This window comes from Synchiropus splendidus, chromosome 1 (genome assembly GCF_027744825.2).
Source record: "Synchiropus splendidus isolate RoL2022-P1 chromosome 1, RoL_Sspl_1.0, whole genome shotgun sequence".
In the NCBI taxonomy this organism is placed as follows: domain Eukaryota; kingdom Metazoa; phylum Chordata; class Actinopteri; order Syngnathiformes; family Callionymidae; genus Synchiropus; species Synchiropus splendidus.
In genome coordinates this window covers 8,094,950-8,109,725 of record NC_071334.1, presented here as the reverse complement: position 1 = coordinate 8,109,725, position 14,776 = coordinate 8,094,950, and the positions used below count along the sequence as shown (strand labels likewise).

At 41.6% G+C, this 14,776-nt stretch overlaps 2 protein-coding genes and 1 long non-coding RNA gene across 4 annotated transcripts; 2 read left to right on the top strand and 1 right to left on the bottom strand.

The window, feature by feature from the left end:
* Window positions 1-1,879: 1,879 nt before the first annotated feature.
* Window positions 1,880-9,666, bottom strand: LOC128752295 (uncharacterized). The gene is made up of 3 exons (XR_008413651.1): window positions 9,528-9,666; window positions 3,034-3,179; window positions 1,880-2,012 (listed from the first exon to the last, which is right to left on the bottom strand). It is a non-coding gene; the product is annotated as an uncharacterized LOC128752295 (long non-coding RNA).
* guca1g (guanylate cyclase activator 1g) lies at window positions 3,496-8,861 on the top strand. Its single transcript, XM_053853356.1, has 4 exons — window positions 3,496-3,742; window positions 3,820-3,969; window positions 5,570-5,666; window positions 6,802-8,861. Exons 1-4 carry the CDS (start codon window positions 3,548-3,550, stop codon window positions 6,921-6,923), a joined length of 564 nt encoding a protein of 187 aa, XP_053709331.1. The 5' UTR covers window positions 3,496-3,547; the 3' UTR covers window positions 6,924-8,861.
* A 664-nt stretch (window positions 9,667-10,330) lies between the features above and the next one.
* Window positions 10,331-14,771, top strand: LOC128752290 (guanylyl cyclase-activating protein 2-like). 2 transcript variants are annotated; one of them, XM_053853355.1, is made up of 4 exons: window positions 10,331-10,741; window positions 11,384-11,533; window positions 11,901-12,000; window positions 12,535-14,771. In XM_053853355.1, exons 1-4 carry the CDS (start codon window positions 10,541-10,543, stop codon window positions 12,579-12,581), a joined length of 498 nt encoding a protein of 165 aa, XP_053709330.1. In that variant the 5' UTR covers window positions 10,331-10,540; the 3' UTR covers window positions 12,582-14,771. The 2 variants fall into 2 exon arrangements, with proteins under 2 accessions (XP_053709330.1, XP_053709329.1); XM_053853354.1 differs by having other exon boundaries at window positions 13,490-14,762.
* Window positions 14,772-14,776: the final 5 nt, after the last annotated feature.

Sequence of the window (14,776 nt, the reverse complement as noted above, 5' to 3'; positions counted from 1 at the left end):
ACGGGCTACAACGCTGCATTTCGGTTTCTTTTTCAGTAAATGTGTTAAACGTTTTAAACCGACGTACTGAGTTTGGCGGCAATAAAAATAGACTTTCAATTATATGACGCAAAATGTCAGTATTTATTTAAAAAAACTAAATGGTCGGGATAAAAGGAAAATTGATGCGTAAAAACTAAATTCAGCTGGATGCTACTGAGCAAAAATACTGACATAAATATGAATTTGAATTGTAAAAACAAAAGTTTTTGAAAGTCTTGGTTGTCGTTCTGACAGTCGACACTAACTCAAGCATTGTGATTCTTCTTAATCACAAAGCGAAATAAGTGTAACTTTAGTTCTACATGAGTCAAAGCCAGAAGTCTTTGAGGCGTCCTGTAGGCGCACCTTACTGTACAGGCTCTTCAGCGTCAGCATCACAGGAGAAATGCCGAACCCTTGCAGGACATGTAGCGTGAGAGCCTGTTCTTCGAACCAAATTCAAAGCAAATGTAATGAATGAGAGACGAGTGGCAACCATCCACGTTCTGCCTTGAAAGTTTGCCTCAAACAGCTTTTGAAACTGACTGCAAATACCCAGAGTTTACTAAAGTGAAGAACAGAACAGAAGCTAAACAACATGGGTGAGGAGGCGTCACTGCTCGCCAACAAAAGACAAGAGTCAGTCCCACTGTTTACCCAAACGCATGCTAGGTTTGTCCTGCTGACCCTTCTGACCAGAGTTTTACATCACATTTACATCGTAGTTCAGTGTTGCCGCCTGTCTCTGATCTGTTTAGACACTGAATCCGGTCACAACAGTCTTCCACAATGACATGGTTCGAATAAAAAGGAGTTCACATGAACCTGCTTCTCTTCCTCAAAAACCATGGACAAATCCCTCATTATTCGTTGATATGGCCACTACTTCCACCGCGTCACTGCACCACGCACCAGTGCTTGGTCCCTCCAGTGACATCACAAGATGGTGGCGGCGGCGGCGATTGACCCACGCATTGACCCACCCACGGGACCCTCGACAGAATCACACTGAATTTTATGTAGTATATGTATCCATGGAATAAAAACCCAGTACTTTGTAATTACCGTATACGTTTCTTGATGTTGGTGTCAGTGACACTTGTAAGAGGTCCCACCCCTTGTCATGAAGGCAAAATTACTCAATAAATAAGTATGATACTCACTCAAGATTATCCTATAACATGGCTATTACATTATAAGCTAATAAATATTTAGATTTGCGTACAACTCACCACATCTTCAGTCTTTTCTGATGCATGTATCCGCCTCTGCTGCATCCATGATCTGCTGCGTACATCAGCTGCATTAAAGTTGAAAAACCTATTGTCTGAGCAAAGATGGAGATTGTTGAACCTCCAACGCAAGCACTGAAATCCTGTATAAATGATCTTAAGCTCATCTTTTACATTGCCCAGACGAACAACACACTCCTTCATCATGCCTCAATGACTTTGGTCCAGTGGTTATGGCATCAGTGGTGACAACATGGCCTCCTCCAGCCTCGCTGAGAAACCTGAACATCAATACTGCACTTGGCTCCTCAAGTCCCAAAGAATTATGCATGAAACTGTTGCACATTTTATACATTACTGCTTTGATATTTTATGAGCACACATAACGCCACAAGAATCACACTGTGGTGTGCACGCTTATTTAGTAATTGAGAATATAAGGAAGGAACTTAAATAATGTCACAATAAAATTTCAGTCTCAATTAGTTTTTTTTATATACTACTATGTTTTGTTCACATTTAAATCAAATGTTACACTGTGCCACAGACAAATATAGATACAAATCTTGTGTCAGCATGTTACGTAGGAAGATGTTGAGGTTGGAACTGCCAGGCAGAAGGTGGAGAGGGAGGCCAAAGAGGAGATTGATGGAGGTGGTGAAGGAGGACATGAGGTTTGTAGGTTTGAGAGAAGAGGAAGCAGAGGACAGGGTGAGATGGAGGAAGATGATCCACTGTGGCCAACCCTGAAGGGAGAAGCTGAAAGAGAAGGAAGAAGAAGATCTTGTCTCAGCATGTATTCCAGGTGCCAGGTCCTGAGCAATCTCACTTGTAGCATAGGCTACTCAGAAGAGTCAGTGGGTTTTAGTTGGTCAGTCGTACCTGATTTAACATGTACAGCACGTTCCTGCTTTCATGTTCCAACATGTGTCCAGACACTACCGTTCCCTCTTTTCTTTTATTGTATTGGGAAGGTCATTGTTTGGGCAGAGGATTAGGACCAATGAAGAAAAAAACTTAGAAGAATTCTAAAAAAGTGAGAACTTTGTGTCAGTTAATGTTGAATCTTGTTTTGTTATATCTCCTTATGAGGCGGTCCCTTTCATCTTAGAAAAGACTGACCACATTGCTCTGGTGATCCGGATCAACCACGTGTTACTCTGAGGAGACCATGGCTTGGGTCGTCACCTGTGCCATTTCAAAGCCCAACGTGGCCCCAAAACTATTTCCGATACAGTCAAACTGCCATGCTGCCCAACAGCTTTACCCTTGTATTCCAGTTTGTTTAGCAGTCTAGTCTCCTGAACAAAAACAACATGGAAGTCACTCTATGGACAAGTCCAGTCAGAGGATTATGAATGTGAACCACTGAGCAAATACAGTGAATGGAAAGTACATTGCATAAGAACCCCAGAGCCAAGGCATTTCAAGCTTGAGCCTGAAAATAGACTAAAGACCCCTTAACCACTCACCGTCCTGAATATAGACTGTGGAACAGCCACTCAGGGCAGTTCTGAGAGTGGTCGCTGTTAAGCACATAAGTTGGTTATTAGCGTAAATTTAGAACTGCCCGAGCGCTACGTGCTTGTCACATTGTCCGTGTGAGAAGTATTGGTCTTAGTCAGTGACACACTGATTTCCAGACTGGACGGTGGCGTTCTGGTTCCAAAAACAAAAAAAGGATTAGTTGAGTCATCTAATTCCAGTTCTTTTTGTGTATGTGTAGTCAGCATAAAATATATATAGCTGTTGCGTGCACCAACAAAAAAAAAAAACAAACCCTTGTTTCTAGCGTGAACGTAGCCTGTATGTTCTCCGTGTACTTGTGTTTCCTCTGGTCACTTCCTCCAGTATTCCAAAAACATACAGAGTTTATTGGTGACTGGATTGTCTGTTGTTGTGTGTCCGCCTGCTGTAGCTGCGGCCCTATGAAGCAGGAAAAAAAAAAAGAATAATGTCATCAGATTCCCATCTTGATCAGTTTTAATCGATGTCGTGTCATTCCTGAGAGCCCCAAACTAATGTGCCAAACAGTTGGAGTTATGCAACCTATTCTTCAATTATCTCAATGCCACTGCTTGGACTCTTTCTGCTGACGCGAAAAGCAACATTGGCAGACTTTCAGGCCCACTTGGACCCTGTTCATTGGTCTCGAGCAGAGGATTAGCGACGTAAAGGGATTAGGAGGTGAGGAACGTGGAGCTGCGTCAAGCTGGTTTGCTGGCAGTTGCTAGAAGACACATGTGGACGCGTTTGTCTCCCAAAGGGTGATCGAGCTCTGAAAGCATTCCAACATGGGACAAGAAGAAAGTCATTCGGAGGAGATGGACCTGGCTCAGATTCAGGACCTGTGCATCATTTTCATGAGGGAGTGTCCGAGCGGAGCTTTACACCTGCACGAATTCAAGAGGATATTTGGCATTCAGAGCACGTCGGAGGAGGAGTCGCTTTATATCGAGACCGTATTCCATTCCTTTGACACCAACAACGTACAGACCTGTTCTTTTTCATGGGAAGATTCACACCCCCTGTTCCTCATCTAATGCAGTTCTTCATGTGTCTGCAGGACAACACGCTGGACTTCATGGAGTACATTGCTGCGCTTCACCTCATTCTGCGTGGGAACCTTGAAGACAGACTCAAGTGGTCCTTCAAGATGTACGACAAAGATGGCAATGGCCTGTTGGATCGGCAGGAGGTGAAGCGGATCATCAGGGTGAGACAAGCGGACGGCCTTTTTTCTGTGGCTCATAATTTCCACTTCAAATATGTTTTCGTCATGTTGCGTCAGCAGAGCTCAACGCAGACGTTATGAAATGGAATAACAAGTTTTACAACGCAAATCCTCTCAGTTGAGATTATAGCGTTGGCCAGGGAACACGGCTTAGCGCCAGCTAGGGTCGTGGACCGCATGAGATTTACACGAGAGGTCAAGAGTCTGCCTCCTATTTAAAGGGTCCAGTAAGCAGCTCAAACAGGGAGCACATAAATAGCCCCTTGTCTTTAGCAGAGCAGATGTTTCTCAAATATTAAATGAATCATTATATTAGCTCGACTCCATCAAACGCTACTTTCATAGTTCCTTATGTTATGAATAAGCTCACGCCATCTATCAAGCAGCCTTTGAATGATTGAATACCAGATGTGTAATATGTGTCACCGCCGTGACCATTTTGGACGGCCTAAACTTCCTTTAAACACCGTTCTGACTTAATATTTACCAGTAGTATTGAAATGAAAAGGGGAAATTCTATCCTAAATCAGGACAGACCTCAACTTCTCAAAGTGTCAGATGCACATGTTGCTTTCTCCCATGTGAGCAGGTCTCACGACTCATCTCCAAACCTCCTCTTGACAAATCCTGAGCTCATATAATCCAACTTTCTCCCATTTAAATGAAGGGCTGGGAATAAACAGCTGATAATAAATTTACTCTTTAGGCACCAGAGTTTCTCCATGGGAATATCAACGTTGATATTACTCTTTCAAAAGGCAGTAGCTTCAAAACGGTCAGAGATGTAGGTGTACCATAAATAAGAAAAATCTTCAGTACAACTCTTTTCTAGTGATCGAAGTAAATTCATGTCACCAGGCAGCAGCCACCATAGATTTTCTGACGGTGATACTCGTCCTCATCTCCCTCAGCAACAGTGTTAATGGCTGGCCACCACATCGCTTCGCTCCTTTTTTTTTTACATTCCAACAAAGGCACAAAGTCACTGAGGGAAGCAAAGCATCGCCTCCAGTTTGCGCTGCCTGTCACCATGCAGCATCACTTTCTGTCTCTCGGGGTGAATAAACATCTTAACCAGAGAGTGAATGTTCCACTTCAGAATCCAAATCTGTCAAATTTGCTCCCACTGTGTAACTACATACTCCGCTTCTCGGTTCACTTTGCTCCAACTTACAGCCCACAACTTTGATAGAAAGGTGCTCAGACAGACATCAGAGGTGTCCGCCATCTGCTGGTGTAAAGTAGTGACTACATCAGGTTTGCAGCTTGGCTTGCCTATTGACATTTTGCGACTTGGTTTGCTACTAAAGTTAATGATGACCCGCGTTGCAGTATGTCAGAACCCTTTGAGTGATGTCGTCTGATAAACACCCATCTATCTGGTGTAGCTCCAGCGACTTAACCGTTGATCTCCCAAACCGCTGTCAGAACCCTCCTTCTCCTTTCGGATAAGTGCCCCTGCTGTGTCCCCTGCCTCCCTGAAGTGTCCCCTGTACCTGCTTTGATAACGGTTTCTTATCCTGCTCTCACCATTTGTCAAATAAGGCAGAATCAAACTCCATTTTCTGATTCTCTCGCTCAGATTCTTTACAAAATAAAGCTCCAAAAAAGTCCTGTAAGTCTGACGCCCTCCGAAATCTGTGACAGACTCTTCGACCTGGTCGACGAAAATCACGATGGTGAGTTCATGGTTTCAACGATCAAATGGTTGCCTTAACTGAGGATGTACTCGCCTGGTTGGCTCCTGCCAAGATATGAGTGATGTCATCTGTTGACTGTGATGCCCCTTAAAGAAACAATGTCTTTATAGTTGAGCATTGGTGGTATATATATCTGAGGGATAATAATTTGCATACAAGAAAGTGTACTTTTATTTTAAAAATGACTTGTTTTTGTTTCAACCTGTGTGCCGCAGTACGCTAGTGTGCCGTGTGCCGCAGAACCCAATTTCAAAGCTACAATTTTTCACAATATGAAAGGGACTTTCTGAGATCTCAACACCGCGCAGCTATTCTTCACCTCAGGTTGGGCGCCTTCCTTGGGATTTTTTCTGTGTGAGAGGACGTCACGTGCGGCAAAAAAATGCCCAATATCACCTTACAGACCTGTTTTTTTTTTTTTTTTTTTTTTTTTTACAAATGTATTCTTTTCTGCAAATGCTATAGTCACATGTCTATAGCTGTAATTTTTCCTCAGAATAAAAGGGATTTTCTGCAATATCAACAGGCCAAGGTTGCTTTGGTTGTGTGCCTTGGGATTTCTTTCTGTGTGCCGTTGCTTAAAAAAGGTTGACAAAACGCTGACAGTTTTTGATCTGTTTAAATCCATTTTAACACGGACATGAACCACAAAGCCACTGGTTTTATGGAATTATCCAAATAACTTTGATCTGGGACCCAAGCCGCCTCTTGTCATTTTTTTTTTTTTTTTACTAGAAACTCCTTCTCACGCCACCAATGTGTGATGTCCCCATTGTCAATTATGCTTTCCAAGTCACAATGTTCAGTAGTGATGGGTCGATAAGGCATCATGAAACAGTATCGCAGGGTTGATGAAACAGTGTCCTAATGTTCAGAGGCCACTAGATGGCACTCTTAGTTTAGAAATGACGTGAGGTTTCTTTGACTTAGTTGATCAAGTCCAAACATTTTACAGCAGACTGCGCCATCTGGTGGCCTCTGAAAACCAGGACACTGTTTCATGAAACCTCCTCAAACGCACATTACTGTGTCATGAAACGTCATGGACCCATCACTAGCCTTCAGTTCTGGTGTGAAGGTGTGGAATGACACCTCGGCCTCCTTGTCTCTACAGGTCAGATATCATTGTCCGAGTTCATGGAGGGAGCCAAGAAGGACGAGTGGGTGATGAACCTCCTGAAGCTGGACGTCAACGCCAGGGGCTGGGTCATCCAGAACTGTGGGAAACTGCCATGACCCCATGATGATCGTGGGTACACAGCCCACTGGCTTTTCTTTAGAGGCAACTTTGCTTCAGTCTTCACACCTCAGGGTCAGAGGCGTTTGTCTCCGTTTTGGAGCTTCATTGGATTTGAAGCTGGAGAGCAGCGCCTTCCTCTTGGACTCACCAGGAATTTAACAGCTGGTCCAGACGTTGGCATTGTCGAATGATGTGAAGAGATTTTTGTACTTTTGCTCTTTCTCAGGGAACTTAAACATATTCTGTAGTCATATTCATGTTAGCCATAGCTAGTGATGGGTTGATGAGACCTCATGAAACAGCGTCTTCATTTTCAGACCTCCGTAGGTGTTGTTCAAAGCCAAAGATTTCACAGTGCCATCTAGTGGCCTGTGGAAGTTAGGAAGTCATTTCATGAAATCTCATCAACCTCCAGTAATAGCTATTAAAAGCATTATCCCTATCTTTACCAGCAACTGGTGATGGGTCGGTGAGGTTTCACGAAACAGTGTCCTGATTTTCAGAGGCCACCAGATGGCACTGTCTGCTGTAAAATGTTTGGACTTGAACAACTAATGCAATGAAACCAAGAGCGCCATTGAGATGCCTCTGAAAATTAGCAAACTGTTTAATCAACCCGGCATACTGTTTCATGAAACTTCATGAACCCATCACTGCCGGCAATATATCTTACTAACTATTTAACTAATTATTTAATGAAGCGAATAAAACATTTAATCAGATATCTAAGTCATAATTCGGAAATCGGGTGTTGATGTCGTCATACATGTTTATACAGTTGAGATTCAACTATTCAGATAAAGAGTTGGGAAACTATAAGAGCTACACTGAAAACATCTTTGAACATGGCCTTCGGTCTTCATTTGAATAAGAACTTGACTACTTGGTTACCTGATTAATTCATGTTTGAATGCTGAATCCAAACTGAATACATTTCTGTCCGTAAGTTTCGCAATAACATGAAACTGAAAAATCAATCAGTTGCTTTACAAAATGAACTTAAGTGAATATTGGCGAATACAATGATAAGGTTAGCAAACACTGTCACATCTTCAAAGGAAAGAAAAAACAAAAACAAGTAGAGTTTGAGGAAGGAAATGCGTTCATGATTCAATCAACAAAAAATAAGTTCATATCAAATGAACAATTATTTACTTATATCAGGTCAAATTGACATTGCAATTTAACAAACACTGGGAGAAAATAAATACAATTGAACAGAAAATGTGGCAGTAAATTGGCTCTTTGTGACACAAACAGTTCATTTTAGTTGAAAAAAAGAGGATTTATTCAAAGTGAAATGTAATAATTGTTTAAAAAAAAAAGAATGTTTTAATACACAAAAGACAAGGTGTTCATTGACCCATGTTCTGGATGTGTATTAAGATCAAAACACCAAATACATTGTGTCAACATTGGACACTTTGGAGCTAGCTGGGTTCACCCTGCATTTCATGTTAAATCTAGTGACGGGGAGATGAGGTGTCATGACACGGTATTGAGAGGTTGATGAGGTTTCATGAAGCAGTGTCCTGATATTCAGAGGCCACCAGATGGGGCTGTCTGCTGTAAAATGTTTGAACTTGAAGAACTATATAATTCAATGAAACCTCACATCATTTCTAAACTAAGAGTGCCACCTAGTGCCCTCTGAGAATAAGGACACTGTTCACCAACCCTGCAATACGGTTTCATGATGCCTCATTTACGAGTTGCATCCGTTGAACATGTATCATCTTTGCCAAATCAAACTCCATTGTAATACATATGATGGTTTTATGCTCTTGAATAGTGCTATAATACTGTGGTTACTTAAGTGTACTTGATGAGAAACTTCCACGCGACAGCTGCGATCAAGCCAAATGGTTTAGAAACATTGTTGGATTTCATGAAGTGAAGTTTTATATTGTTCAGTTTTGCTCACACATATGAACTTCTGGAGTGAAATTGTATTGTATTAATAATACATGCTTTTTATTTAACCTGTTCTCTGGCTCTGAATATTTTTTTAGGCAGACAGACAGATAGATAGATAGACAGATAGACAGACAGACAGACAGATAGATAGATAGATAGATAGATAGACAGACAGACAGACAGACAGACAGATAGATAGATAGACAGACAGACAGACAAATAGATAGATAGATAGATAGATAGATAGATAGATAGATAGATAGATAGATAGATAGATAGACAGACAGACAGACAGACAGACAGATAGATAGATAGACAGACAGACAGACAGACAGACAGACAGATAGATAGATAGATAGATAGATAGATAGATAGACAGACAGACAGACAGACAGACAGACAGACAGACAGACAGACAGACAGACAGATAGACAGACAGACAGACAGACAGACAGACAGACAGACAGACAGACAGACAGACAGACAGATAGATAGATAGATAGATAGATAGATAGATAGATAGATAGATAGATAGATGGTGGGTGGAGCCTGTTGTGTGTTGAGCCTGCTATGTTTACATAGGTGCAGTTCTCAGTTACTCCGGTAGAGGGATCAAAGGTCAGAGGAAGCCATCAAGTTCAGCTAAGTCAACACAGTGAAGATAATATCCAGTCAAAACGTACCAAGGAGTCGGGTGAAGTCAGGCAAGTGGCTCAACATGCTGCAAACACTACAAAGGATAGATCTTAATCTACAAAATCGGTGTGCAGGGCTTCAACTGGCAGGTAAAATAGTCGCTAATAAATCCAAAGCCCACCGAAGGTACTCTAACAAGAACGGAGATCATCCGAGGAGGAAGATATGATCATGACACCGGCTACAGAACATGCTGACAGTGGATGTGTTGGTTTAAATCTGCTGGGAATCCCCTGCCAGCTCCAATCAGAAGCCGCTGAAGACCGACAGAAGGAAAAAAGCAAAACACAGGCACCGGAAGTTGAGCTACAAAATAAAACGTGTTGACAGGCATCATGACAAATACAATGACAAAATGTTTAAAGTGGCAAAGTACTTCATGAGGATTCGCTTTTTTTATCATTCATTAGACTCATGGACAAAAATAATTTCATTATGACATGACATGACATGACATGACATGACATGACATGACATGACATGACATGACATGACATGACATGACATGACATGACATGATTTTTTAAAATCTTTTTTTTTTATCTGTACAGCATTGCTCAACCTCACACAGTTGCTGTCCAGGAAACTGCAAGTTCCTTACATGGAAAGTTGCAGCCTGCCAGACAAATTACAGGTGAAGTTTGGCACGTCACACTGGAGGAATCAGGTTGGCTAAACTGGAGTGTATCAGAAGATTAAAAGCGTGCGGAGGAGGAATTCCAACGTCATGGCTAATCGGAATAAGAAGTGGGCGTGGCCTCCATCCACGAAGCAAAACACCAGTGTAGTTTTCCCAAGAGCTGTTCTTTCCAGGATCAAAACGACTGGACTTGAGAATGGTTTCGGATACTGAGGCGGAACTGGCCAAAAGTGTATTAGTGATGGCATCATATTTTTAGCAGCACAGATTGGACCAAGGGGAACTTGGATTTATGGAGGATGGATGTTTGTTCTTGACCCCCTGCTCACAGTCGTCCGTTTTGGTTGTGTGCTGTGAAATATGGGTCAGGCACAATCGGGCTCTGACCATGAAGTGTCTCTACAGAATATCCAAGAATTGTACCGCAGGTTCACCAGCGAGTGTCCGAGTGGGAATCTACACCTCCATGAGTTCAAGAGAATATTCGGCATTAACAGCGTCTCCATGGAGGAAGAGTCTGCCTATCTGGACAATGTCTTCCGCTCCTTCGATACCAACCAGGTAAGTACCAGTCACAGGTTCTATTTATTTATTTTTATATTTATTTATTTCCCACAACACTCTTTTCATCTGCGGACTGCCATATTTTTTGTTTGTTTAATGACGAGACACTATTTAGATTTAATGTTTAGCTATATTTGACTAATAAGATTTTTTTTTTTTTTTAAAACAAAAATGTTTATTCAAATATATTTTAGCTTAAAGCACCACTGTCTTGAATATTAGTTAATCGTTCCAAAAATTGAGAGGATAGAACTTGAAGTCCCTGAGTCCGAAAATATTCCTGAGGCATGTTACACATCCTGGCTCCGCCCTTTTTGTTCCCCCAAACACAGTGACATTGGGGCTCCTAAGCAAGACCTCAGATGATGCTGCTCTTTAAAGAGCAGCAGCAGCTCTGACCTGAGTGTTTGGCACATGACGGAGCATAGATTTAGAAAGAAGGATTGCCCTCAGCGACGGAAACAGCAGCTTGTCACGATAATCTTGCTCCTCCTGGGAAAACCAGAGTCCATTTTTTCCACTGATGCCAACCAAAACAAGTCACAATAATACTGATTTTTTTTCTTAGATCACCAGTCAACTCATGTTAGCGCTCACCACTGATGACATTTTAATCCCTGAGCTCCTGTGTTTCTGCAGGATGGGAAACTGGACTTCATGGAGTATGTGGCTGCGGTGCATCTGGTTCTTCGGGGGAAGCTGGAAGACAAGCTCAAATGGTCTTTCAAAGTCTATGATGGAGATGGAAACGGTTGTCTGGAAAAAGAGGAAGTGAGACGCATCCTTAAAGTAACTATCTCAGTCAACTACATCTACATGTATCTAGGTTCGATTTGAAGACATTTCTTGTGTCTCAGTCGCAGTTCAGCCTGTTCGTATTCATTCATTCGTTCATCATCATCTGCAAGAGACTACAAATCAGCGTCATAAATCCTCATTGACTCAGGATGACATACAATCCCAGTCAACTTTTTTACAACCGACAATTCAGATAACCAGATATTATTTAATATTTCATTTTTAAAAATCCTACTGTAAAAAAACACAGATTGCCATTTTTATTTTGTATACTAAATATTTACCTCTCACTATACGGTGCATGCACTTAAATTCAATTTGTGACACTTTTTCATGTTTTGCCGTTTACTTTCTCCAGATCATAAACAAGATAAAGCGGCACCATGATCCCGACGTCTCAGAAAATGTCGACGATATCTGTGATCGAATATTTAGCATGGTGGACAAAAACCAAGATTGTAAGTTTGTTCATTGCTTTTATCATAGAGTGTGTGCCTTTCAACTATAGCTGCTTTTGCTTCGTACTAGTCATGATAATCATAATAATAATGAACTAATTCTGAAATATATACCAAGAACAGAGTTATGTTCTGCCTTGCTGGAATCTGTCCTCTAAATCAAGAAGTATGCTTGTGATAAATGCGGAGATGGAACGATTGCCCAGTCCTGAACACTTCCAGACCTCAACCATGATGTTGTTGGGGCCAACTGTCTTTCCACTCTTCATCCACTTCAGAGCTGCCCTCACTTGCACCTTGCTACACTTGGCGCACTACGTGTATGTCTCCGCGCTGCCCTCTCTCTCAGTCACTGCATTCAGTATGACAGTATCACCCCTGTCCTTGATCCATCTCACTTGTTGAACCTCATTTCCTGTCAAATCCCACCCTGCCACCTCTCCGTCATTGTTATCCTGTCTCACCTACAACTCACTACTGTTACCTTAGCCTTAGCAAACTTTCTTTTTTCTTTTATCTGTGCTTATTCGACAGTTTCTTTGCCTCCTTCATGCTCATCACAACCATCGCCACGCTCTTAGCAAAATCCACCGCTACCTGCCACAGAGTTCCTGATTTCCCCCTGTTCTCCTCACCCATATGACCACTGGACTCTGCTCACCACACAAGTTTGCTCCTTGTCTTTCTCCTCTCACACACCTCCTACTTGTGAGGCGTTAGCATCACATTCACAAAGACTGCGTGTTTATTTTTGAGGATTTGCAAACCTACCTATAATGTATAATATCTTATATAAACCTTGCTTCAGAAAACTTCATTGTACATTATTCCACATTATTCATGTGGTCTAAGTTGCATGTCCTTCACTGCAGACTCCCTCTGAGACTTCTTGGTCTTTGTCTTCAGATTATGAAGAGGCTGAAGCTGCTACTGCATTTGCTGCCTCTGTCTCGTGCCTTGACTTTACAGAGGAAACAAGGAGCTGGTTTGCTTGCAATGTGCTGATGTCACAGGCATCAACATTAGCAACATCAGTTCCAGGGATTGTCTAAAAGGCCACACTAACCAACCGACCTTGACATGGTTCCATCCCATGACAAGAACTGTGAATCAGGCTTTCATTCGCTACTAATGTTGGAGTGAAAATGCGTTGATGATGAACTCTCATATTAATTCATCACAGTGCTGAGGCTTACACCTGTTGCAAGGGAGAGAAGAGAATGGTTCCCGAGAGCTGCCCAAAGATCCGGAGTGAGAGCTCAGATGGTTCTTGGAAAAGGATTTAATTCCTCAGCGTGAACGCACTCTGAAAAGGTTGATTTCCCGATAGGGTTCAAGGAAATAAAACGAAAGAGGATTATTCAGAAAGAATTCAGAAAAAAGAAAGATAGAACTGGACTGGAAAGTTTGTTTGACTCTGTGAAATCCACTATTGACACAGTCAATCTTGAGTGTAACTGAAGATTAATAGTAACTGATAATTCCCCAGGTGAGATCTCTCTGGAGGAGTTTATGGAAGGTGCCAAGAAAGACCCATGGGTGTTGGACCAGCTTAAACTGGACATCAGGCCGTGCGACTGGTTCATCAAGCAACAGAAGAAGACTCACATGCCTTACAAATGAAGGCATGTGGTATTTGGAGAGACCTTGCAGATTCAACAATATCAACATACCAAACGTTTGCACATGTATGAGCAGGCTGTACTTGCTTGTAAGTTTGACCAAGTCATGGTCGGCCTTCCCCAGGATATGTGCCTTGTTTCTCATCCTTTCACGATATCAAAGGACTTTGAGGTTCAGTCGTGGCACCTCTTGCTAAATGCTTTTTTTTTTACAAGGCAAATTAAGTGTTTGTCATCCGTGGTGTAAAATCTCTCAACAGGCAGTGTATTTATTTTTGAACTGTCATCAATCTGAGTGCCAGTTACTTAAATTATTTGATTTAATGTTCATTGTTTAGCTGTTTCAGCAGACATTCCTCACCTCTAGGTCTGTTCATTCACTTCCATCGTGGCCTAAGTGTCCGCCACAGTTAACAAGAACTCAACTGTGACTAAAGTTGGTAGGAAACCATGGCAGTAATCTTGTCCCGCTACAGCTTACTGTTTGGCTTGATCCCGATTTACTATCCTGAGACTCCTTAAGACTCTTTACCTGGAGAATTGATATGCGTTACCTTCACTGACGTCACTTGTACTATAATAAACTAAAAAATAAACTAGTATATATATATATATATATATATATATATATATATATATACTAGTTTATTTATTTATTCATTAATTTATTTAGTATTTATATATTATTTATTTATTTTTGGGTACTGATGCCAAATGTGTAGACAGGTTTTTTGCCATTTCGTGTTCCAGGAGGCTTTTCTATATGGCATTTGGATACGACCGTGAATGTAGTAAACCTGAATATGGATGAGTGCCTCTCTCAAATGAACCACTTTTCCCTTATATATAGTGACAAACAACAAAGCATGCAATAACTTAAAATGTGCTATGATTTGTCAGTGGACTGCTGCACTTCATGGATACATTTTGCCATTCATTCAAAATATATAGTTTTGTTGTGGGAAATAGCGGCAATAATCTTGAGACTGTTTAGAGTTGATGTTTTCAATAAAGTTGAATGACACCATCACTTGCATTTTTTTTCTTATGCTTATTGACACGACAGGCCTGTTCCCTGAGTCTTTGCCGGCGGAGGATATTAGGGAGCTCAGCAAAGACGCTTAGAAGCCAAGATTAGTAAGGGAATCCAGCTC

Coding starts and splice junctions, on each gene's coding strand:
- LOC128752290 (XM_053853354.1), top strand. CDS start 10,541: ATGGGTCAGGCACAATCGGGCTCTGACCATGAAGTGTCTCTACAGAAT. Junction 10,742..11,383: donor GCTCCTTCGATACCAACCAG/GTAAGTACCAGT, acceptor GTGTTTCTGCAG/GATGGGAAACTGGACTTCAT. Junction 11,534..11,900: donor AAGTGAGACGCATCCTTAAA/GTAACTATCTCA, acceptor TACTTTCTCCAG/ATCATAAACAAGATAAAGCG.
- guca1g (XM_053853356.1), top strand. CDS start 3,548: ATGGGACAAGAAGAAAGTCATTCGGAGGAGATGGACCTGGCTCAGATT. Junction 3,743..3,819: donor ATTCCTTTGACACCAACAAC/GTACAGACCTGT, acceptor ATGTGTCTGCAG/GACAACACGCTGGACTTCAT. Junction 5,667..6,801: donor GGTCGACGAAAATCACGATG/GTGAGTTCATGG, acceptor TTGTCTCTACAG/GTCAGATATCATTGTCCGAG.